Source organism: Archocentrus centrarchus, chromosome 3 (assembly GCF_007364275.1).
Source record: "Archocentrus centrarchus isolate MPI-CPG fArcCen1 chromosome 3, fArcCen1, whole genome shotgun sequence".
Classification (NCBI taxonomy): Eukaryota; Metazoa; Chordata; class Actinopteri; order Cichliformes; family Cichlidae; genus Archocentrus; species Archocentrus centrarchus.
In genome coordinates, this window is record NC_044348.1 from 17,512,201 (window position 1) to 17,538,855 (window position 26,655).

Below are 26,655 nucleotides of genomic sequence, written 5' to 3' on the forward strand. Positions count from 1 at the left end.
TACAAAATAAATGTAACTTTCATTTGTCTTGTTGTGTTTCTGCTTTCCTGGAAGAGATGAAACCATCAAAGCAATGACAACAAACCAACATTTTAACTTAGTCTTTATTGTCCCGGTAACTTCTAATCAGGTTGAATGTCCCTCGTCTATAAGGCATTTTGTTTTATATATATATATATATATATATATATATATATATATATATAACCATATACAATATGTGACTGTAATGTGAAAGGCTACATACATTATTTGGTCATTTATGTAAATAGATGAACATTGAAATCAACACAAATGAGTAACCTCCCATATTCACAAACACGCTCCTTTTATGTGAAATATAAACATAATAGACCGGACAGTGGAAATTAATTTTCTTGGGGTAGTCAATGATGAACTTTTACTCCGCTTTATTTTCCAGCCCACACTGTACATGCATCACAAGGTAAAATCTGGGAGTTTGATATTGCAATAAAGAAAAGCTTTCCCTTTAGATTGTTCAGCACTGTGATCCGTCTGTCACACAACGAGCGTTTCCCTCTGCTACATTAATAACACTCAAGCCTGATGAAGCAGCCATATCCCATTTTTATATGTAGTTTTGGCATACTGCCCTTCTTTGAGAACATTGTGTATGAATGAAATGATGGTCTTGATGGGAACAATAAACTAGTTAGGGGTGCACCTACACCATTTTTTGCTGATGAAACTGAATGCCATTTTTTTTTCCCCCTTTTCACATATTTTCTTCCATACTGTGTAGAAAACAGGCATCCATTAATCCTTAATTCATAGCTTCCTCATCATCTTTCAGCTTTGTGCTGCTACTCCAGCCTTAGGACTAGCAGGACATTAGTCTGGTGTTGGTGTACCACTAATTAGAAATATATCAAATTGCAGCAAGTTCTATTGAAGTGGTACTACAACCCCATTTCCAAAAAAGTTTGGATGCTGTGAAAAATATAAATAAAACCACAATACAAAGATTTCCAATTAATTTAAACCATATATTTAATTATAAATACTACAAAAAGGTGACATATGTTAAAGCTGAGTATTTATTTTAAAGCACTTTTTGAATTTGAAGCTAGCAACAGAGTTAAAAAAAAAAAGAGGCAGGGGCATCTAAAGACCAGAAAAGTTGTACAGTATTAAAAAAAAAAAATGTTTCTCATTATTTGGTTTGATCTCAGAAACACTTCTGCAAAGTATTAATGCTGCATCCACAAATATAGGTTTAAAAACCTCATGCATAGAGAAAACCATATGCAAGAGTCACAAACACCACAGGTCCCTCCGGGCACGAGCTCATTTAAAATGGCCTGAGTTGAAGTAGACAACTGTGCACTGCCACCATGTTCTCTGAAGTAAAGAGGAGAGGGGGCATCTGACTGGTTTAAAAGGCAGCATCTGCGATGGTACAGGGGCCCATGAGTGTACATGGAACGAATAACTTTCAAATCTGTGAAGGTCCCAATAATGCTGAACAATACATACCGATTTTTACATATTACAGAGGCATGGCTCTGCTTTTAGAGTGTCTTGGCACTAAATTTGCCTGCCTGCAGTCCAAATGTCTCAAATAGTGAAAACATGGCATTATTAAAAGAAAATATGACTCCAGATTTATTTGAAATGTGTTATTGGTATCATTTTCAAAATGAGCATCTTTTTAAAAACAACAACCCCCCCCCCCCCCCATGTTTAATGTTGTCTTTTTCCCTCATTTTCAGTTCAAAATAAGGTTTTCCTATGGAAGCTTGTTTCTGCCACTGATAAACTTTTTTTTTTTTTTTTGTCAGGCAGAGCTAAGTCAACATTTTTAGTTACTTTCTCAGAAGTTTGAGTTAGTAAGTTGCAATTTTTTCCAGTGCTAGAAACAAGCTGCCATATTTAGGTGATCTGCAAAGTACAGCCTTTTGTCTATATTTACATTTTGCACAGCATCCCAGCATTTCTGGAAACAAAGTGGTTCCTTTAAACAAATGTACTCTTTCATTTTAAGCCAAAATATGTAATCAGCCCTTTCATACTTTTACAAATTAGTATTATTTAGCTGGCTTAAGAGGAACTGCTACTAAGAATTATTTTGGCCATTATTTACTTTTTTTTTTTTTTTTTAAAGATACCCAAAAAAAAAAAAAAAAAAAAAAAAAAAAAAACAATAGCACTCTTGCACAATTTATGTTCTGTAGAAAATGAGGTATGTTTTTTTTCTGTTAGTGCATATCAATGTAACAGTGCAAAACCAATTACAACAACTATATGTTCAACGATCACCTTGTCAAAATACTAATTTTACAGCATTTACCCCACCATCACTTTTACAAGGCATACAAGAAACCACTTTGAGACATTAAACACACAATAGCCTTCTGATCAATTCATCATAGGAAGGAGGGTGAACCAAACACATTACAACAAAAACTACTTAATTCAGATGGTAATGACTAGGAATAGCAAGCTAATGCACAGTAGTAAATCTGAAACAATAATAAAAATCTGTGGCATGTGTAACTCCAAACTGTATTCACTCATACAAACATTGACCCACATAAAAAATCTTCAAAATCAAATCCATCTTCAAAATAAAGTCTCATTTTAAAAATTTCTACTGGAATGTTTAATCAGCGTGTTTGTTGATGGGCCAAGACATAAATAAGGGTGAAATGAAGAAGAAGAAAAGACCCAAAAAAACCCACAATGTTATCAGAAAGCGTCCCCTTTATCTTCTTAAAATGAAATTTTGATTAATTTATTAAGGTGCATGAAAAAACAAACTGCAAAGCTTTCTATGAAAAAAGTACAGAAGTAACAATGTTCCTTAACCCTGTTCAGTGAGGTTTGTCTTTTTTTAATTTTTCACCAGGAGCAGCTAGTTCATTGCTTTTTTTACCATGATGTTAAACAATGAATTCGACTGTAAATAACATAGTGTTAAGTCTTTCAAAGTGTCATAACAGTTGTGTGTTGTGTTCATATAACGGATACTTAAAAGTTGTGACTGAGATAGTGAGTTCAGGCCGAGGAAGTGTGTCATTAGAAAGTGTAACATCTGAAAAGACACCCGAGGATATGTCCCTTCAAAAAAAGGCCTGAGAGTAGTTTGTGAAAAATGTATGGATTGTCTCATTCTGGAAAAACGCCCGTTTCCTTTTGTCCTATAAAATATGCTGAAATGTTGTAAGGCGTTACATAGCCTTGCTAGGGCCAAAGAAACAAATGGGGAGCTCAAACTCCAGCCATCACACAAAGCCCATAAGAAAGGTTTCCCACACAGTAGGTAGCCTGCTGTCCTGACAGAGAATTTTCTTCTCACTGAACGAAATAATAGAGACCACTTTAAAAGCACTGCAAAAACCTCCTACGCCAACTGTCTCCCTAAGTCTCTAACAGAAGGCTTGAGTCAAGGCATCCGACTGGAATGTGTAGATAGAAAAAGTTTGTCAGGAGGCAGTCCCATGGTACAATAATGGCACAAACCACTAGCTAAATTATAAGAATGCGTTAGGTAAATATGTACATCATGTGTTTGCATGCGCAACATTGCAGTGAAATGCACACAAGTTTAAAGGTGATACATAATTTCCTACAATCTCCAAACACAGCTCTGTTTTGTGAACTTTAAGCCTGAATGTTCATAAATATCTGGAAAAATTTGTATTCTCTCAAGTTGGCAAGGAAGGGGCTAGGAAAGGGAGAACCGTGGAGAACAAGAGGGGAAAAATTCAAAGTTGAACATTATGTTGTAGAGCCTGACAAATACAGGACTTTTAAGACTACCAATGTTTCGTGATTTAAAGACAAAAAAAAAAAATGGCAGATATCTTTTTTTTTTTTTTTCCCTTTGGGACACAGGAAGCATAAATAGATTTCCATAACATTTGCTTGTTTACACCTGACTCTCGGATCACCTGGTTGCTGTACATGGTGTTCCAAACACCTGTTTTGCCAACAGAGAAGATGCAGAGTGCCCTCTGTTGGACAAAGTATGCAACATCAACACTCATCACATGGCTGAATGGTGTTTCTCCTATATCTTTTTTTTTTTTTTTTTCATTTTTCATTAATTGCCCATTATAAAAGCTGATATTTACAGACTAATTTTAGCCAATAATATCGGCCAGCTGATAAATTGAACAGACTTTATTATGTTGTATATCTTGATCCTAATTTCACAGATTTGGGAGTCCCATTTAGTGCTGTGGAAACAAATATATGTTAACAAATGCTAACAGAACTTCCCTCATTTAGAGAAACATTATATGTGCATTACTGAATTCTGGATTCAAAGCCCAGAAATGGTTCTGACAGTGTCTCCACATACACACACTTCATCTCTTCAGGAAGATGTCAGAATAGACTTTCAAACTACCGCTCACTCTAAACTAGATGCCGTCTAAGGCAAACCTAATCTGCCAAAAGCTAGCTGTGTCGCCGAAACATCAGATTTAGACAGAATGTGCCAATGCTATCTGCAGTCTTCTGTCCCAAATGTTGTTGTTTTTTTAAATAGAATCACAACATAGAAGACATGAAATGTCCCAAATGTGTAGCTTAACTGACAGTGCGAAAAAAAAAAAAAAAAAAAAAAGCATGTTTCATCAGTGATGCTCAGTAAATGACACATTTATACCAAGTAGCACACATGTACTGCACATACCATACACACAAAAACAAGCGCACATTCACATTCAGACAGAGCAGAATACAACACTGCCATACTCTGGTAAGGCAAATCTGAACAGGGCAAGCTGTGATGAGTGTTGTAACATAGCTACAGTATCTGGCAGCTAATTAACCCTTAGTATGTAGTGTTCCAGAGGGGACACGAGTGGTGTTACATAGATTTCCCTTTAGGCTTAGAGGGAAAAAAAAAAAAGAAAAAAGAATAGAACCTCTCCCAAAAGCTACCAGCTGCTCAGACAGATAAATAAAATGCATATCTTGGCATCAACAGCTATATATGTTTTGTAAATATTGATGTATACAAAAAGCTTATAAGCTGCACTACTGAAAAATGACTGAAATGAATTAATTTTTGTAAAAGAAGATGATGTGAGAGGGTGAGATTTTGTTTCTTCAGATTATGTCTTTTGCTATAAAATATACCATCCCCACATAAACTTGACCCCCCCCCCCCTTCACAAATATAGTGTGCAACTTGTAACAAAGTTTGGTGGACTCTAAGAAAGAGAAGGGGTAGTAGCTGTTGTTGTGCCCCTTCTTCAGATGTCCAGGTTCCACTGAGGATAGAGGATAGCAGGCACCAGTGGTTTGGGAACAGCAAATCCTCTGTTAGTCACATCTCTCCTCAATCATCTCCTTCCCTTGTTTGTCATCAAGTGGGGGCTGTGCGTTGTGTGTCCAGTCCATGGAGAAACAAATGCTGTCCCCTTTCTCACAGATAAGCAAATGCACAAAACACTCACATGCACACTCACGCAGACAGCTGTATGTTACAAAATAACACATTTGTCTTTATCTTTTGATTCTTTCTTGGCTTTGCGCTCCCCACTAGATGACTGTTTTCCCGGGCTGGGTGTGGCTCCAGCTGGTGCTGCTATGCCACCACCGGCTGCTGCTCCACCTGCTCCTGGACCACCTCTGTCCGTCTCAGCCCCCTCAACAGCCTCCTGCTGGCCCTCCTTTGCAAACAGGACCAAAGAGCAAAAGAGTAGATATTTACATGTATGTGTATATTTATAGCAAAACTACTTATTGTTCTGAAGTGGCAAGAAGTGATCAGCCAAAATTAATGTCTGCCTGGAATGAATTACATATACTTTGAGAGGTTAAACTAAAGACATTTTGCACAAGCACTGCAGCCCTGAACTTTACCAGAGAGGTGATTGTGGGAACGCAAACATATGACGCATTCAGGCTGGATGCAGTCACTCTGTGACCTCTCTTATGCAAAGTCTGTCTGATGGTGCATTGCACTGATGTAGATAACAGTACAGTGCATTTACCACGAGCTAGAGTACACAATGACTGCGGCCTTCCACACCTAAACCCAGCAGGAGGAACCTTCAACTAAACCATACAGAGTATTTCCAGTAGTATGGGTGCATTTGATATGGACTACTTCCTGCTATGAAAAAGGACAGCTGAGGAAAATATCATGATCTTAAGTGATGTGTGGAGTGTCCTCATGGAGTATTATGTCATGGGTGACAGTGTTACTTACAGCAACACAGTGACTTACAGAAATCAATATATATATAGTGTTATACTGTATATTTTATGCATATTTAACAGGAAAGAGATTTACTGAATCCATCCATACACAAACTTTGCGCAGAAAGTAAAGAAATTTGTGTTTGGTCCATTATTTCTTTGTTGTAACAATGCTTCTTGGCAATAAATCCTGTATCGCTGGAAAGCCTGTTTATTTCCACTTAAATGGTGCTTCATTTGTACGAAAAATACATTTGTGGGTTGAGCAGCAGAGTGGCCTTCGCCCATGAGAAACTTGCCAGATCTTCTTTGTCAATGCCAAACAGCTTATTCTGCTATGGACTCTTGTTTGGCGTTGTTTATTGGATTGGATGATTGAAGTCTAAAAAAAAAACAAGACATATTGGCAACTCAACAATTTATTCATTTAACAAACAGGGGCCACAGCAGCATGTGGAAGAACCAAACACAGCCACAACAACCTGGCACCTCCTCCTCATGCTGGTCACACACTGCTGTGGGATGGCATCTCTTTCGTCAACCAGCAATCATCCAATCCAATAAATGACACCAAACAAAACTCAGCAGCAGAATAAGCTGTTTGGCATTGGCAGACAAGTTTTGGCTTTCACAGATGAAACCCACATACTCAACCAACAAATGTATTTTCCTTACAAATGTGGCACCATTTAATGAACAGGCTTTCCAGCAGTATAAGATTTATCACGGAGAAGCATTGTTACAACAAATAAATAATTGACCAAACACAAATTTCCTTGATGGGAGCATCCTCAACCAGGTAAGCTACGGGACACCCTGATAAATGCATATATTTAATGTAAAATAAGATTTTCATTGAGTGACCAGGAGCAACAAGATTACAAATGAGTATACCAAAGAGACAGGTCAAGTTAAATGGTTTGGAGACAAAGCGAGGCAAGTTTGAGATGGGTTGGACATGTGCAGAGGAGGGAGAGTGAATATATTGGTCAAAGGATGTTGAGGATGGAGTTGCCAGGCAGGAGGAAAAGAGGAAGACCACAAGATTAATGGATGTAGTGGAGGAGGACATGATATGGGTGTGACAGAAGAGGATTAGGGTTAGGGTGTGATGTAGGGAGATGCTTTGGCGACCCCTAAAGGGAGCAGCCAGAAGAAAAAAAAAGAAAGAAAAAAAACACCTCGTGAATAGAATGGAAGAGTTTTACTTTTTCTACTGTTCTCTGTTTTGCCTCTTTTGTCCGTATGTCGTTCACGAGCTCACGATTTAAAAAAAAAAAAAAAAAAAAGCCACGATTATGTCTTACCACTGTCCTTTTTCACCTTCAGTTCCTGCTTTGTAGTTCAAACTCTGATGCAGACATCCATCTGTTTTCAAAAGGCAAACTACCCACTGTGGCTCATAAAATGACCCACATTTTTCAAACTCCTACTTATCCCCTCTCTCTCTCTCTCTCTCTCTCTCTCTCACCTGCTTCCTTTTCCTTCAGTCCTGACCTCCCTACCTGTGCGTGTGCTGCTGCCGCTGCCTGCTCCTGCTCTTGCTCCTGGTAGTACTGGGAGGCTCGTCGGTCCTCCTCCTCTTGAAGCTTTTTCGCCAGCTCTAGGTCACTGATGCCTTCAGGGAGTTGCTCCCACTGTAGGTCTTGGCTCTGCTGCTCCTGCTGCAGTGACAGCGCCATAAGATAATCCTGATGACAGACATGAACACACATAAAGAGGGACGAAAGACAATTATCTTTGAGCAAAGCTGTCACTGCAATGCTTAAATTGATCATATACTGTGTTCTGATTATTCAACAGCTGGTCACAATCCACAAGTTTTTCCTTACAGAGACAACTGTGTCTGTCTTCTACTTTGCCAGACTTCCTATACTGCATTATCTGACGTGTTTCCTTCGCTACTGCTAGTGTTACTGCAAAATGGAATTTCTCACACTGGGAAAATTTTCTTCATCTAACCAAACTGATGAGTCATCCATAAAATACTTAAATAGAATTTTCTTACCAAACAAATTTTGCATATAAGGAGGACTAGGGATGCGTAAGTAAGAAGAATAAAAAGTAATGGCCCCCAATTTCTTGTCTAGTCGGTGCATGTGTGGGAGCAAGCCAGAAAATTCGTAAGCGAGCTCTGCGTTCAGTCTATTCTGGTCTACCAATGAGAAGACGGCTGTGGAACAAGTAAAAAAACATCAGAGACATAAACACAATGGACTGATAGGGACCACTGTGGCATAGTGAAGCATGCATTAGAAGAGTGCAAGGTGCCACGCAGCCCTGCCCAGCCATTTCAGGCTGCTGTGTGTGTGTGTGTGTGTGTGTGTGTGTGTGTGATTTGCACTGGGAGCTACAACACATCTATTATTTAAGAACTTTCCATTATTTTTTTTTAGCCTGGGATGACGCAGAGCTTTTTTTTTTTTTTTTGGCTTTGTTTCCTGGATCTATTCACTTCGATAATTCTGTGTCTCGTGGGAATTGGTGTTGCGTTTCATTTTGTCCAATGTTTGCAAAATTGCTGTAAAGTAACTGTAGAAAATTACAATCAGCACCAGTGTGCCATTATTGGTGATGTACTTTGCCTTTACTTTTGTGTTACACAGATGGTGCGAAAAGCACAACACATTTAAGCACATCACAGTTTGGGGGACACAGTCACTGGTTGTGCTAGTCTTGCCTGCATCAGTGCTCAGACCTGGTCTATCTGATCCTGCTGGCCACGGTATACAGTCTCTGGATCAGAAGGAGGCCGCAACCTGAACTCTGAATCACAGAAATTGCCGTCCCCGTCAACATTGTGCAGACTTTCCCAGACAACCTTCTCCTCTGTCAGGAAACCTTGGTCTGTAACCAGAAGGTACAGCTGGCCCTGGGAAACAACACACAGACACACACACACCTTATCAGTGTTTACAGACATGCCGTTAGTGCACCGTGTACTTGTTATTACCATGGTGATGCCATTTCTACAGCTGCATAATTTCCGGCATTAACTAGTATTGTTTTTAAGTTGCAAATGTGGAAAAGATCATGACAGCAATTACCACAACGCTGGTTAAGCACTGTCAATGGCTATTTTGTCAAATTTTGTCAATGTGACAGTGCTGAAGATCAAAGAACATGGTCTCGGTTCAAGATTTCGTCGGCTATGATTGGCATGGAGGGTGAAACACTGGACTGGACTGGAACCAAACATTATTGTCATTATTTTTTTTTGCTGTCAAACAGTTTTATTGAGGAGTCAAACATGAAAATTGAAACATCAACAATACAAATCCGTCCTCTTTTGATATGAACATAAAACATAAAGACAATACAAAGTCAAAACAAAACAAAGGTAACATAAATAAACAAGGACATTCTCAAGACCCACCCCCCTCCCCTGTCCCCAGGACTTACATCTTATCACACCGAGAGTCAAATCAAATTCTCTTCAAATAGAGTTATCAATATATTGTCAAAGGGGTTGCCAAGTTCTATTGAATCGCTTTAAGTTATTTGCTAAGAAAATTGTCATTATTTTTGTTCTTTAAATTATTATTAGTACCAGTACATGCCAATACCACAATATTGTTTGGTCTGTTAGTAATGTTGACAAACTGATATACTTAATCACATTGAGAAAAGTAAATAAACTGGGGTGGTAGATCTTGTTTATATAATTAAATAGAAGATAAATATGTGACTGACTGTATAAAAAATGAGACCATTTTTATTGGTCCCCTGCAATGCTCAGGTCCTGCTCTACTGTACAAATGTCATTTTAGGCCATGGTTAAGTGGTTGCCAGGCAACATGACGGTGTAATAATATAGCAAATTTAAAAATTTTCAAGTTTTCAGGCTGTACCTTAGATGTTACTGTTGTGAATATTAAAATGTTATGGTGCTTTTGTAAGGTGTTATAAGTGGTTAACATTTTTGCCCTGCAAACAAAAGGTTGCTGCTTCGATTTCAACCGGAAGCACTCAGCCAAATCAAATCAAAATGGCTAGGTGGTTGCTAGGCAACATGATGACATAATGCGATGTAGATAAGAACCTTCAGAGGCCTGAGATGTACCTGTGTGCCACGTTGGTAGCTGAAGATCATGTGGGAGGAATTTGGGGACAGACAAAGCTATAGTAAGATTATTGCTATCATCATCATCATTATTATTGTTATTATTATTATTATTATTATTATTATTATTAGGTTAGGTTAGGTTGTTAAGTTTAGGAAATTTTGATGATTCCATAATAATAAACTCTTTAACTATATTAACGATGTTGGACAGAAAGTGTTTAAGTATTTATCTGATTTTTCTATCCTGGTCCCCGTATTAAAAAGCCTTTCCTGAAGCAGAATTATTTATGATGCTGCAGGAATAACACCAACACACCAGTGTTCAGATTAAATCACATGCTAGTCCATACACATGAAGTCTTCATAGATATAGAGCAGTTTACCACATATATGTACACGTTCATGTAAAAGTCTGCATCGGAGTGATTACAAGAGAACACGGGCTGTTATTATGCTTTCTCTGATAGCTGCTGGACACACGCGCACTGATTTGCTTATACTGGCAACAAGTGTACTATTCAAAACGAAAGTACACAGACTTACTTCCCGTTCTGTGGATAACAGGAAAGGTTAGCCCCTGCTGGAAATATATGGCCAGCCAGCTTTGGACGGGGGTTGATACAGATGTGATGTGACACCTCTGCACTGAAAAGGACCTCTTATGGGGTCATTGTGATTGTGATGTCTAATACTGTATATGCATAAATACACAGCTTTATTTAGATAGAAAAATATATTATAGTATATCTTTATAATGAGCAACTACACAAGAAAGGGAATATATATACCACTTAAAGGATTCTGTATATAAAATGACTATTGATCAGAGACAATTAAGCAGTTGAGCTACTTTTTTGTGAACAGCCAATCGAGAAGCATTTAATGAAAGCAAATATATTAACACGTCAGTAGGCAGTGATAAATACACAACTCTCCCCTCTTTATATAGCCCCTCCGACTAGATGACCTGCTCTCCCAGGTGAACATCCTCTGCCCAATCATTATACTTCAATCTTAAAACCCATTTAAGTTTTTGCCGTTTCAAGGGTTAACTTCTCACAGGCATCTTAATGTAACTTGTGTAAATAATGTCCACAGCAAGAGCAAACGTGTGGTCAGTACTTTCTTTGTAGTGTTTTACCTTGTATTTGATCATGGTGCTGAAGTGGTTATTCCTGAAAAAGACACAGAGCTCTCCCTCCTGTACTGTGGATGTGAGCTCACACAGGCCATGGTAAGTCAGCTGGGTGGCTGTGCTGTTCAGAAACTGCTCTGCTACAATGCCTGAAGACAGAAAGAAAAGCAAAGTTAGATCAGCAAATGACGACACACCGACCAATGAGTCTTACTTGATGTAACTTAATTTTTATTCCTTGCAGAACATACAAGCAGATTTAAGTGACTGGGAAAACTTACAGCGTGCACATTATAGTTCTTCTGTTTTGATTAGTTTCGGCTTTAATTTCCCTCTAAGCAATTAAAGATATTTTATTATTTGCTTTAGGATGCTATAAGGTTAACATTCAATTGTTAGAACTCTTTAAAACTATTTTTCTCATTAAACTATAAGCCCACTGGATGAGTCGCCTGGACTGCAATCAAGCAATCCCAGTTCATTCATTCATGTCACTACTTGGAAAGCTTTGTGGAAATCCTGCTGTAACGTCTGTCTTCACTCTTTGAGTAACTGCAACTCTCTGATGGAGTTGGCCACATTTTGATAATCGCATGCAACCTCTGTATAACAGACCAGCATTCAAATCTCTCAAAATCACTGCAATGCTACCACTAGATTGTGAATGAGCCGCATCTTTTTAAAGACTATTGTGTGTGTGTGTGTGTGTGTGTGTGTGTGTGTGTGTGTGTGTGTGTGTGTGTGTGTGTGTGTGTGTGTGCACTTATTGAATATTTAATTAACTTTACCACAAAACTCAAATGTCTCGTTTTAGAATTTAATTTCTGGCCAACAAAATTAAATGTACCATATGAGGTCATCGACTAAGGCGGTGATGTGTTGATTTGGTAGAAGCCCAGCTGACAACTACTCAGGAAGCTCAGTGTTGAATGAGCAAATATTTAGTTGAGAAGTTAGGGACAGCTGGTAGGGACGCTGCGAGCTCAGGAAGTAGGTCATTTGATGAGTAGTCACATGTATGTCCTGGTTTTATTTAAACTCAGTCTGTGGCTTTCTGGAGAATGTGTTTGCACTGGACAGTCCAGCAAGCACATCTGATGTAATGAACGTACCGACAAAAACATTTTCAGGGTTTTAAAAAAAAAAAAAGATTAAATCTCTTGTTATTTTTACTAAAATGTACAACTTTTCTCCTTTTTTCTCCACCTTCAAGTACTCAAGATCGAAAAAGAAGAAATGGGAGACGAAAGAGCAGTGGGGCAGATCAGGAGAGAAGACAAAGTGCTTACCTTCTCCTGCCAGCTCGCTGTTGTCTGACTGTTTGCAGGATATTATCTTTTCAACCAGCTGGTTATAGCTGCAGTTGCCCACTGCCTTCACAATGTCATGCATCTGTAAACAAAGATAAAAACTGTGGGAAAGAACATTCAACAAGCTATGGTGTTGTTTTATTAAAAACTACAGAATGTTTTAAAGAGAAAATTAAAACAGGACCAATAAATAAATAAAATAAATTGAAACTTACTTATTAAAATCTGGGCCACTTACCCATTCATTCTTTATATAGAAAGATAACCTATAAATAACATAATCTCTCTTTCCTACCTTTAATGCTTCTCTAAAAGATGATCGAATGGGAGAGTGCAATAAGGTTATGTTTAAAAGTTTACCTAAATAATTTCAGATTTTTCTACTGTCGATATCTGCAAAGAGACAATTTATTAGGACAAATAAGGAACGGAACATGATTTAAAAAAAAAACAAAAAAAAAAACAGACGCCACTAAAACTGAAAAGAGAAGGTGAGCTGAAACTGGTACGTCATTAGATTGTAATTACATGCTAAGGGAGCGGTATGGTGTGGGCTGCATTTGGAGATTGATTCCAGCACCTGGAGATACTGGAATTGAAGTTAAGAGAAATGTGGACAGGAAGCTGTTAACCACACTCATCGTTTCTGGTCACGTCACATCAAAGACATTCCTGCTGAGGTGTATGTGTTTTGGTGTATAGCTCACTTTTTAAGGACTTGCATGGCCTGGAACCTCAATGTCTCTCTGACAAGTTCCTAAGCTATGAAACAACTCAACCTCTCAGGTCATCCGGAGCAGAACGAATGAATATTCTTCAGGTTGCCAGTGATACTGAAGAAGCCACTGAAACAACCTATCAAATCATGTTACAGGTGCTCCAAACATGATCAGAGTTTAAGACATTCCTGTTAGCTGAGTCATTGTTACTTTATTTTGTTTCCTACTGCTTTTATTCATTTTAAATGTTTTTAAATTCATTTATCATTTTTACTGGTAATTATTTTAGCAACTGACTTGTACCATAACAAGGATGTCAAGGCAGATGGTATGTGAATAAAGAAAAACATGACACGTCAAAATGTGAAATTGCTTTCATATTTTGCTCCAGTGTATGAAATGTTAAAATAAAACATACATTTAAAAAAAACAAGAAGATGGTAGAAAGAAAATATATTGCAATATTTTATGTCTGAATGTGTATTAGGAATAAATCAAATTATCATCAGAGTGTACACTCACCACTTTATTAGGTACACCAGTTCAGCTGCTCATTAATGCAAATATTTAATCAGCTAATAACATGGCAGCACATCAGTGTATTGAGGCATGTAGACATGGCCAAGATGACCTGCTGGAGTTCAAACTAAGCATCATGAAGAAAGGTGATCTACAGGTGACTTTGAACGTGGGATGGTTTATGGTGCCAGATGGGCTGGTCTGGATATTTCAGAAACTGCTGATCTGCTGGGATTGTTCACACATAACCATGTCTATGGTTTACAGAGAAAATATCCAGTTCTCTGGGTGAAAATATCTTGTTCATGTTAAGGTCAGGTCAAAGGAGAATGGCCCAACTGCGCTGAGCTGGCAACAGTAGCTCCAATAACCACTCATTACACCCAAGGTGTGTAGAAGAGCATCTCTGAATGTACAACACGTCAAACCTTGAAGCAGATGGCATACAGCAGCAGAAAACCACACCGAGTGCCACTCCTGCCAGCTGCAAACAGGAAACTGAAGCTACAGTGAAGCTACAGCCTGAGCTCATCCCAAAACTGGACAACAGGACATTAGAAAAATGTTGCCTGCAGATGACAAATCTGCAGCAACTGTGTGATTATATTACATCAATATGGACCGAAGTCTCTGTGGAATGTTTCTAAATGTTTCTAAAAAGTGAATTCAACCGACAATGTAGATGTGGTGAGAAAAACAAAACTGAATACCACTAACTGAATTCTTCAATATTCATATCATGTTGAGGATAAAAAGTAGAAGAATAAAACAGGCTGATTTCCATGGAGGTAAAGAGAAAATAAGAACCATCTCACCTGGGGGTCAACCAGCCAGCCGTGGTAAAGAGGGATGTCCAGCAGATCAAATACAATGCATTCTGGGGTGTACTCAAAGACGCGCACCCCGGTGAACTTCACGTTCACATCCAGACCTGTCTGCAGCTTGTGCAACACTGCCATGGCATCACTCATGTTCTAGAAAACAAAATCGATACAGCACAGCAGAGTGAGAGACAGATATGAATAAAATTGAATTGAACTGAAACAAAATTAAATTACCTATAACAGGAGACATATTTGTGTGTATATTTTAAACATGTTACAGCGCCATGGCCTCTGTCCCCTCCGGCTGTTTTACTGCTTTTATCTGTAACAGTATTCCTTTATGTTTGCACTGCCAGCATTGCTGGGACCCTCATGGATCAATTTCTATACTTTTAAAAGAAACCATTAGCTTCCATTTATGCCAGTACAAAAACCTGCTTTCCACACACTCAAGCCTTCATATATTTTATAATAAGTTATTTCACTGTAACTGTGCTGTTATCATATTTACTGGTCTTTTTAGTTTTTGCTCAGTCAACTTATAACCAGTGGAATAAATAAAAGTCTCTACCAGGAAACCATCTGATATTAAATTTCTCTGTAAGCTTTAAGAATGGTCTTCATAAGACAAGACATTTCCCCCTTATAATATTATCAAGGAATGGACAGGAACACTACACAGTACAATGCAATCTGATAGCCCTGCAATTGTTTTGCAGTTCATCCCTCGATTTAGACTCAATAATAACGCTGTTACGTTTATTTTTTTTCCTTTTAAAAATTCAAGTAAAATGGATTTTTTATTTTTGTTTGTTTGCAGCAGTTGGTAAGATCAACTTTAAATGTCTCTTCCTCCCTCAATGTGTCATGTCTTTATGACCAGATGATGTGGGATGACTCACTGTAGCCAAAAGATGCACTGACGTCACTTTTTTGCACGATACCACCCCCCTGCCGCTATCACACTGTGGCAAAACAAACCCACTGTGGCTGCTATGAACTAACTGAGCTGTGATACCAGGAGGGAAAAAAAAAAGAACCCCAACAAACAAAAATCCTAAAAAAAATTGAAAACCAGAATCAGTCATGTTTTAAGCCATGTACTCAACAGTGGTTGCTAGGCATAACATAGAAATAAAGAAAGAAATGGGGTTTCCTGATTTGTATATGGTGTGGTAAATGGGCTCTTACTGAGCACTCAAGAGTACTTTTATACTACAAATAAAAAAAAAAGAAAAAAGAAAGCTTAAAGTGCATAGTGGTCTATGCACTTTAAGCTTCATCTCTCTCTCTCTCACACACTCACACACAGATGGATGCTTCAAATTTGGGGTTTAGTATCTTGTCCGAGGATCTTCAATATGCAAACTGGAGGATCTGGCAATCAAACCACCAATCTGCAGACCACCTGCTCAACCTCCAGGTAGGTTTAGGGCTTTAGTCTACAAAACTTTAGCCCTCCAATCTAGAGCACAAACTGGCATTCTGGGTATAACTCAGTTAATTTCAGGAAAACTTCTATCACTGACCCTACTGGTCAAATAGACTGACAGCTCCCAGTTGTATTAAGGTTGTGAATAGCTTTCCATGTTACTGTGGATTTCATCTTCATACCTGTGAGCTCCATTTGTTTATGTAACACAAACCCTTAGAAAGTATAAATGTGCTTTATTTTACTTAAGTTTTTTTTTCTCACCTGTCCACAAGAACTTCCGTCTAAAATGTTCTTAAAATCAAATTAAAATTCTCGATAGCTTTAAAACATGTTTTACCCATGTCACTGCACAGTGGCAGATACCTCACAGCTGCAGGAAAAAAGGGTAAATGTGACAGTGGTCAAAGCTTTCAAAATTTAAATTCCTGTAAAAATAAGCTTTAAGGAGAGCTTTAAAAGCCAATACTGAGTTTGCTAAGTTAGTTTCTCTTATAAAGACGACTTTTTCAAGGTCTGCTTGAAAAAGTCATTTTTGCCAGATTGGAGAAAGCATGACCGTACAACCCTGTTAAATTTTATGTCAAAAATCACACCATGATTGCGAGTGAAATTCCTAATGTTGGAGGACAGATTTCTGTGTGTGTGTGTGTGTGTGTGTGTGTGTGTGTGTGTGTGTGTGTGTGTGTGTGTGTGTGTGTGTGTGTGTGTGTGTGTGCATTTGGAGGGGGTAAATAAAAGGACCTAATTTTTCACAGCAGTTACATTCTAAAGCATAAACACACCCACACCTTGAATATAAACCTGCATGAACGTCCTGGATTTCGTGTGAGTGCAACCTAAGTGCACCCTTCACAGACAGAGAGCAGCAGAGAAGCCTGTAGTCAGTCAGTAACCTGGTTGCTGTGTTTTCATGGAGGGCTGCATTCAAACCCTGCACACTGTTCTTGCTCAGGGACTACACAATCACTGCACAGAGGCTGCAGCCAAGATACCTCCTAATGAGCAAAATAAGATGAAAATAAAGCCTCACAGGCAGAGAGCGGGGTCACTGCAGGGGAAAAAAAAAAAAACACTTAGCTAAAGGGTCATATGAAAAAGAGTACTTTTGCATGAGATATACACTATTTTAGTAACATCCTGAATATTAGAACCTGACTTTAAAGTAAAATTACTACTAGAAACCTGCAGGTTTTAATTTGTGTTTCAATTAAAGCCAATCCCAAAAGTACTGAGAAAAATGCTGTCTTTTGTACTGATAAGAAAACCCATGACTAGAGAGGAATTAGTCTCTGCCTCTATATGTGCGGCTGTATTCTGCTTTTGTTGACAACCGCTCATCCTCTTTACTTCACACTTAGCAGGTGTATGGCTGGAGACCCAAGGAAGCGCAGTGCTGGGTGTGAACTCGGATGGATACGCTGCCTGAATATTTGTAGTTAAAACTTGTCTTCTGTTATGCTTTTGCAACAGCGTGTTTTTAATAATGACATCTTCAGGAGGCAGCTCCCTCTAAAACTCAAACTATATGCAGACATTTTAACATGTAACGTGAAGATGTTTAGGAGGCCATCTATAGTAACTATCAGCTGTTCCACAATCTCTCTCTCTCACACACACACACGGAAAACGGCAATGAAGGAACATTAATATTCACTTCATAAATGATCCTCATCCATGTGCTGTAGATATAGAAAAAAAAAGACAAAAGATAACACAAAGCCATATTTTAAGTATGTATTAAACATGCTGTAGGTTAGAAATATCAGCACACTTTTTTTGTCACAATTTTTAAGAAACTAGGATTTAAACAGACAAGTCTCCTGTTGTACTTCTCATTTGCTGTGTTTTGACTGGTGGCTTTTCTTTCTTTTTATTATCTCTGTAGAGTAAAAAGGCTTTAAAGCAATAATAATATTATTATAATATTAATAGAAAATCCTTTTCTCTGTATCCAGTACGATTGACATGTTTCCTTTATCTGTATGAGAGGATTTCATTAGAAAACCAGCCTTTTTACTTTGCTGTATGAATATTAGAGGAAATGCATACATAACTGCAGCACACACCTGAGAACCCAATGAAAGAGACTAATTCCTGCACTCAGCCTCACAGCAATGTTTCCCAGCTGGCACTAAACCCCTCCTGCCATTTAACTCTGAGATCAAGATAAGCTTTGCAGCTGAGGCCTACAACTCTATTACGAGTGTATAGTCATATAAACTCTTTCACAGTGCTCTTTGGGAAGATCAAAAAAAAAAAAAAAAAAATCCACAAACCAAAACTAATTACCAGCACTACATATACCAGCAAGATAAATATGAGTGTATAAAGTGCAGATCAGTTTTATTTTTTTTTTTTGGACATGACTTTGGACACATTTTCCATAAATTAGTAAAACGCAGTCTTACTATTATTAACCATAATGATTAGTATGAATTAGTTTGTTTTGGCTCATATGTCAAAGAACCACAAATGCACATGCAATTCTGTGATACACTGCCTTCCAATATGCATCTGCATACAAGTGCAACAGCTCGAAATGTCATTTTAAATAAAATGTGTTCACAGCGCCGTTTGTGTGGCATCAGTTTACACTAGAGATACTATAGTGTCCGATGAGCACTGGGCTACTCCAGCTTTGACCCTTTGGTGCACAGAGCTGAGGTGAAAAGCCCACAGCTGGCTCATCTGAGTGTGTGGATTAGGATGCTTATAAGCAGCAGTGATGGGAGGATTAGCAGGGCTGTGTAATGGACCACATCTCATCTCCTCACTTTAGGGCAGAGGGCTGCAGATGAGTGCTCGTGGCTCAGATGATTAGCACTGCATTGCACACATTCATCTAGTCCTGTTGTGTTACACTTCCGCAGCGTAACATTAGCATAGTACTCTTCTGGGGCCTTTCAGTGTTTTTACTCAACCTCAGCGTAGGCGTCCAAGGGAAGGCCTCCCTGCTTCTCTCTTTGAGCACGAGGGACTTTGTTCCCAAAAGCATTTCTTTTCTTTAGACAAAGGTCCCAATTAATAACAACACATGCAGTCGTTCCCACTTTACAACATAATAAAGCCAAGAAATCACTGCAATATCAGTCATGCAGAAACAATATTTATGTAAAAGAAATGTGCTTTAGTTCTAGATTTGAAGTAACATAAAATCTACTGCCAACCAACACAGTTGAGCACCAGGTTTTGGTAGAAATATACATTTTATGTCACTGTGAGGTGAAAAGAGACGAGTGAACGCAACTGTTAGATATTTGTCTTCTTTGCAGGCTGATGCATATTTTATGGGTCTGTCTGCAGTCAACTGTGTAGATCTACAGAGAATATAAATTTATATACATATACACAATACAGCACTAAACCTAAAAAAACATCAATCGATGAATGGAGGCCAGCAGAACCGTTACATAATGCCATGACCCATTAGTGTGAGCTGTAAATAATTAACGGTTTACGAGACTGTAACGTCACACAATGTGGGTCATACTTTTTGTGCTGGCTCACATCTGCAGCTGTGGATGCTCAATATTTTGGTCATCAAGCCAAACATATTTGTGTAAAGTTGGTTATCCTCTATTTAATGACCGTACATGGGGAGAATCTACCACAGCCTAAAAAAAGAAAAAAATTACATTATATTATATTATATTATATTATATTATATGTGTGTGTGTGTTTCTTTATGACAGTGCCAAAATGAAGTGACTACAAGCTTCATAGAGATACAATTTTACAATGGAGCTGTTGTAATGGTTTACATTAAATTGTGCAAACCCATTTAAGATGCAGTGCCATGATTTACAAACCATTCAACCCACAGATTTTATTAAAAAACACAGAAGTATATGCCTATTTTGAACCTGATGCTAGCAACACATTTTTAAAAAGATGGGACAGGGGCATGTTTACCACTGTGTTGCATCATTTCATCTTTGAACAACTCTCTGTAAGCATTTGGCGATGGAGGAGAACATTTGCTGTGGTTGTGAAAGAGAATTTTTTTTTACCCTATCCTTGCTTGATATAGGATTTCAACTGCTCAGCAGTTCTTGGACTCCGTTGTCATATTTTATATAGCGTTCATGATTTCCAAAAACATTCTTCAAATTCTGATTCAGCAGACCACAGGTCAGTTTTCATCCTTGCTTCAGTCCATCTTAAATGAGCTCAGGAGCACAGAAGCTGGCTGTGGATCTTTCTAGATTCTCTTTGTTTTTTCTTTTTCCCTTCCCATGCTAGAATTTTAACTTGCATTTGTAGATGCTTAGATGAGCTCTCTGTACAAATAATGGTTTCTTGGAAGAGATCATTTAGTGATTTCCACAACACAACTGTGCCTGTCTTTCATGCACTGCCACCCGAGGGCCCAAAGATCACATCCATTCAATCATGTTTTTAAAATTGTCCCGTGTACAACATTTTTGCAGATTCTCTGAATCTATTAATAATATTAAATGTCCAAATTCTCTGCAATTTTAGCTTGAACAATGTTATGATATTGTTTAAGTATTTGCCCATGTAGTCTTCCACACAGTGATGAGCGTCCCTCCAGCTTTACTTCTAAAAGACTCTACACCCAATCAAGTTATACCATATTAGTTGTAAGATCTGTCTCCTAGATTGTTTTTTTTAGCATTACACAATTTTTCCACATTTTGTGATCCCTATCCTAAAATGTTTGAAACATGTTGCTTGCATCAAATTCAAAGTAAGTATATATGAGACTATTTTCTCAGTTACAACATTTGAAATGTATGCTTGTAGTTGTTTCGATATAAGGTTGAAAAATCATGGCACTCCATTTTTGCTTATCTTTTACACAACAAACCTGATAAACTGACAGCTCTGTGTACATGCTCATTTCTCATTTTTTTAATTAGAAAGATCCTACCTGGATTAAATCCGCATCTCATACCACAACCTGAACAACTGAGAGCACACCGTCTAAAATTACTAATCCCTTCAGTAATCTGCTCTCCATATGGAACTCCATGGACCTTATAAACTCAGCTGCATATGATTTTTTTTTATTGTATTCTATTCTAACTATTAACTAAAGTTAATACAACTCCTGGCTTATTTAGAGAAAGATTTCAAACCTACCAAACAGGTATGTATGAAAATTTTGTCTTCATTAATGAAAAAGCCAGGTATAAGGGCACACACAAATTCAGAGAGTAATGCTTTTTACAGCTGCTGGGATTTTACCTGCTTCACTCAGAACAAAAACATATTTAAAAAACACTTGTGAACAATGATCATTACTCTGAATGACACCAAATAAGAATAAAAGACGATGCTTAAGCCCAGCCCACTTCCTCCAGTGATCGTGGATGTATCACAGTGTTGAACTGGGTCCACTGAGATGAAAGCAAAGCAAAACTACGCTCACTTCCTCAGCTTCTCCGAGTAAATATTTAACAATAGCTAAAGAGCAGCCGTGCATCTGCTATTTTAATCCTCCTGCACTCCTGTGACAGATGACGACTTTTAAGCTGAATTTATAAATAGAATTACTTTGGTTATGAACTCCTAGCATCCTTTTCAAAGTCAGGGTAACTTCATTTGCATTTTATAACAATCCAATGAGCAACCAAAACGTTACTCTGCAACATATAAAGAAGAAGGCACCATCTGATTCACATCCACAGAAACCCATTTCTTGTTTCCTCTTAAATCACAGTTTCCAGCATCCCAAGAGCCCTGCCTGCTGTAGTCTCCACATACTGTGTCAACCAGCCCAACCACAAATGCAGACAGCAAACGGACACGAGGACACCCACATGCAAAACAGCTCCCAGGCCAGTATCTAGGATTAGACCACCATAATAACTATGCAACGCAAACTCTAACCACTCCCTTACTCTGCATGCTGAGGACACCGCTGGTCTATTTAAGAGGTTGTATTTCAGCTCAACTTAAATTTAGAAAGGTCGATCCAGAGAGCTTCTGTGAAGAAACTATGCGCATTATTTTTGGTCTCCTTGAATGAGGGACAAGTGTGGCTTCAAATCATTCACAGATGTGCTGGTGCTCTGCCACACAAGTGGAGAAGAGGCAGGGCCCCTCCCACACTCTAAGGCAGACAGTGGAGATGGGAGGAAGCAAGGGAGCTGGAGCTCCATCAAGAGCCTCTCATTGTGAGCCACACACACACACACACACAGCCTCAGTATTACCCGGGAGCTGAACTTAGCCAAGCGTCTCTAAGCATTTACCGCCATGTGAAACAATATAATCTGACACCGCTGACCCTTTTTGTTTCCTGGGCCTTGCAAGACACATCTTATGTAACATAGAGCAATGGAAGGGGCTGAAAAAAGCTAGGCTGCATTCGTATGTAGTTTGCAATCAACTCGACCCTTATTTCCATTTTATGGAACATCTGCTGCCCTTCTCTGCCACGTCAATGCAAATGTGCAAACCTGTTGTAGTTTCACCATGCAGCTACACTGAGCGTTTGCAAGTCATGAGAGACCCCAGCGTGTCAGTCGCTTACTGTAGTAAAAAGAAATATCAATAAAGACAAATGAGAAGAGCAGAGAGCTCGTGTTCAACGTGCACATTTATCGTTTCAACAGAGAGGGTGAGAGAGAGAGAGTGAACTCATCCAAAAAAGCCCTGTGCTCCTCTAGCACCATGAACAGTCAGCAGCTTACTAATACACACACATAAGCAAAAACACATGCCTGTTTAGGCATGAGTCAGGCCTTACCTGCTCATAGTTTAACCGCTGAGCTTCTGATATTTCTTTAGGTTTGGTTTCCAGGATGTAGTCACCTGAAGGGAGAGAGAGAGGAAAAGAGAGATGTTGGCAGATCTGTCGAGTCATATTGCAGAGCAATGCAATTACAACCTGGATTGGAACTCATTTCGGGTAAAGATTGTAACAGATGTTTTGAACTGTTTCTAATGCTCATTGATAGGTTTTGCACTGGTTGGCTGTATCCCAATAAAAGGCTGTGCCAAAAATGTAGGATGAGTTGAGTATCAGTCATCTGTGGCATCACCTGAATGCACCGCTGACTCACCTTTACAGCAATATGGACGCTGGCAGAGGACACAGCCTGGCAGATGTCTGCCTCCTGATTTTTTTTTTATTTTTTATTTTTTTGCCCTGATCAGCACCACAAACATGCTGTTTTTAATCATTAATTCAGCAAACCACTGTGCAAGTCTTTACTAAACAAACTGAGACGTTACACTACATCAGCTGTAGGAAGACAGATATGTTTCAAGACAAGCCAGAAGCACAGCTGACCATGAAATCTCAAGACAGGTTTATACTTGTAATGTTGTCTAGTTTTTCAATGTCACTGATGAACATTTTAAGCACTTCTCAGACTCTGAAGGCCAAACGCAAACTAGGTTCTTCCTCTTGCTGTGAATGTTTTACTGCCATCTACTCCTTACTTTTACAACTCTTGTGTAAGCGTTTTCAAAAATGTTTCACAAAGAATCATTAATTTATTAGGAACTGGCAAGAGTATCGTGCTGCACTGTCAACATATTTTTCCCTGAGAACTGCTCAGAGGAATGCCATGGACCTCTTGTCATCAACATCCACATTAAGTGAAAACAGCCACGCATTTAGGATAAAAACTGCTTTCATATGCATCTTAGAATGAGTGGAATACATCCAGTGAAAAGCCTCTTAAGCTTTCTTTCGTGTGATTAGTGCTTTATAATTGTAATGACACAGTGGTTTCTTTGTGTGTATGCTGTGGGAAATAACTCCCCAATTCTGAACTTGGCTTTCAAAGCAAAAAAAATATAAAAGGTCAGTAAAGGCCTGTTACCTTCTTCGACCTTTTATCAGAACTTATTTTGTGTGTCAAATGTATGCTTCACAAACAAACTGTAAATGCAAACTGATGCATCACTCAGACACTGCTGCTGTTTACTGCAACTGTAAAGCACAAACGTTTCTTTCATAAAATGTTTGATCAGACAGAAGCTTAAAAGTCACCTCTGCCTTAATTTCTGAACTGACAGCCTTCATAAAGATTTTAGTTTAAGTCAAGATTTTTTTTTTTCCAGCAGGGGGCCTGCCAGCTGAATGCTTTTTACTACAGCAAGTCCACAACTGGGAAAACCCCTCACGGCCCGCCTGTTGACTCACTGATCCCTGATCCTCACTTAATATCTGTATCCATCTGCCTTTAACTGCTTGGATCTCTGGCATGCTACACTGCTTACTGATGAACTGCCGATAGGCAACCACCAGCCCTTTTAAAACACCACTTCTGAGCTTGGTGTTTATGTGTTACGACAAACAGGTTATCCAGAAGTCCCTGAATGCTACATAAGACTGACTGTGTGTGTTGCAATTACATGCAAGCACAAGGTACCACACAAGCGAGGCATTTTAAATGTAAATAGTGATCACGCTGCACAAATCTGCCACTGCCTTTCAGGGTGATCAACAGAGATGAGGTATGTCAGCCAACAGATACACACAAGTAATCTTAGAGGCAAATCTATTGTAAAATAATTTGTGCTATGCTGTTATGTGGATCGTTTTACACTAGATGGGTGACATGAGTGTGGATCGGCAACTCCACCTCTGAAGACCCCCTTGCTAATGTGACACTTTATTTTGATATTTTGAAGTTTAATTTTAGTTATGAATGACAGGACACAGCCAGAAAGATGAGACAGCTCCTGTTTCCTTTGCAGCAGCAGAAGACAGGCTGATGGGGAATTCCCCTGTGCTGCTCTCTTCCTCTGTTGACCCTGGAATATATCTGACCTTTAAGTATGTGACTGCCCATTACAGAGAGGACATGAAACACAAGAATGTTTATGAGGACACTGAAACTCAGTGGCTTTGCGGGCTTCTATGTTTACAAGTGTATGGACTCATGGGCGACACTTCAAATACAGGTTAGTGTGATGCAGTATGTGCAGCCCAGCATACTGCTACTGTATTAAACTGCTTTGTGAACTTATTACTGAACAGTCTAGAACTACATATGCAAGAGTAATTGAGGTATGGACTACAAAAACTCACCGAGATATTCCATCAGTTGCTCAGCAGTTATAATTTCCATCATTGGTGGCATCTTAACCTGCAACAGAGACATATGCACAGCCATGGTTCGTTAACCATTTTAAAAGCAAAATACTGCAACACACCATAATACAGCAGGACAAATATGTACAGATTTGCACATCACATCCTTTCTAAGTACTTAACACGTGTGGACATAATGGCTTAAACTTGTCTTGACTGAAATTAATGAAAAGGGATGAGACTTGTATAGTTTAGTTAGCAAGTAAAGTCTTAGTAAACATTTTCTTCATTAAGGGATGGAATAGATGCTGACATGAGCCCAGAGATGCATTATGAAATATGCCTAATTGTATCAGTTTAGAATCAAGTCTCTATTGACCCGTTGTCATCTCCAAGCCTTTACCTTCCATGCAAGCAGAAGGACATTCATAATGGCCAGTAATGGACAGGGGCCGTTCTCGTTCTGCGTGATGATCGGCGTATTCTCCTCCCTCCATTTGATCCACTTAATGTGGTATATGGACTGGCCGGCGGCCCGGTCCTTAGCACATGAACTCTTTGTGCTCTCGGCCCCGTACTCGTTCTGCAGGGCCAAGGCCAGTCCTCTGTCCTCCAGCCCCTCACTATTCAGGTCGGAACTGGGGCAGGAGTTGAGGTTGGAGAAGGACTCGAGCGAATCTAAGCTTCGAGACTCTCCAGCGAGGCTGTGATCGGGGTCACTCCCACTCGGCAAGCCCTCCGATAAGGCATTATCAGTGGGCAGCCCCGACTTGACGTTTTCTGTGTTTGCATTGTCCGGGCACAGATTAGTCGGTTTGGCAAGTTTTGTCGGTTCACTTTCTCCGCTAGCGGAAACCTCAGCCCGCACATCTGCGCCCTCTTTAGCGGAAGGTGAGGACGAGCCGTCGGTTTTGTTGTTTACTAACTTTGAGGCACCACCCTGGCTGTCTTCTGCGGCCAGCACAGAGTCATGCCCCATCCCGTTACTGATCTGATCCCCGGACCCCGACCAAGATCCGCTCGCCTCGGCGTCTTTCTTCTTCTCCTCCTCCTCCTGATGCACAGAGGGCACTTCGACCACTTCTGGCACGACAGACTTTTCGGTACTGGTACTGGAAATGACATTAACGCCAGTAGGAGCACTAACGGTTGTGGTGCTGATGTTATAACTAACGTTAACCAAACTACTGAGAGGAGCCTCACTATTCTTGCATTTGTCGGCTGTTCCTTTCACTCCAGCGACAGTAGTAACGTCGCCCATTTCTCCCGCAATCGTAGCACACAAAGAGCTCCCGTCAGCGTCTCGATGCAAGTTTGCATTTTTCTCCATTTCGGTTTACGAGCTGTCGACAGATTTTAGCTAAATTGCAGCAGTAGCTTCGGTCCCAAAGACGCCATGACAACTCTGCGAGTGACGTCATCAGAGTGAATCGCGTTCAGGCCGAACG

At 39.2% G+C, this 26,655-nt stretch overlaps 1 protein-coding gene across 2 annotated transcripts; it reads right to left on the bottom strand.

Moving 5' to 3' along the window:
• Nucleotides 1-212: 212 nt before the first annotated feature.
• mindy2 (MINDY lysine 48 deubiquitinase 2) lies at nucleotides 213-26,655 on the bottom strand. Of its 2 annotated transcripts, XM_030723198.1 has the most exons (9): nucleotides 25,611-26,655; nucleotides 25,205-25,262; nucleotides 22,907-22,971; nucleotides 14,745-14,903; nucleotides 12,671-12,773; nucleotides 11,388-11,530; nucleotides 8,879-9,052; nucleotides 7,686-7,871; nucleotides 213-5,648 (listed from the first exon to the last, which is right to left on the bottom strand). In XM_030723198.1, exons 1-9 carry the CDS (start codon nucleotides 26,535-26,537, stop codon nucleotides 5,460-5,462), a joined length of 2,004 nt encoding a protein of 667 aa, XP_030579058.1. In that variant the 5' UTR covers nucleotides 26,538-26,655; the 3' UTR covers nucleotides 213-5,459. The 2 variants fall into 2 exon arrangements, with proteins under 2 accessions (XP_030579058.1, XP_030579067.1); XM_030723207.1 differs by lacking the exon at nucleotides 213-5,648 and having other exon boundaries at nucleotides 7,747-7,871; nucleotides 8,861-9,052.

What these genes read in the sequence shown, in the direction of transcription:
- mindy2 (XM_030723198.1), bottom strand. Translation starts at nt 26,537, where the DNA reads ATGGAGAAAAATGCAAACTTGCATCGAGACGCTGACGGGAGCTCTTTG. An exon ending in AGCGGTTAAACTATGAGCAG is followed by an intron (nt 14,904 to 22,906) that starts GTAAGGCCTGAC and finishes TTTGTTTTCTAG; the next exon opens with AACATGAGTGATGCCATGGC. An exon ending in GCTGGCTGGTTGACCCCCAG is followed by an intron (nt 12,774 to 14,744) that starts GTGAGATGGTTC and finishes CTTTGTTTACAG; the next exon opens with ATGCATGACATTGTGAAGGC.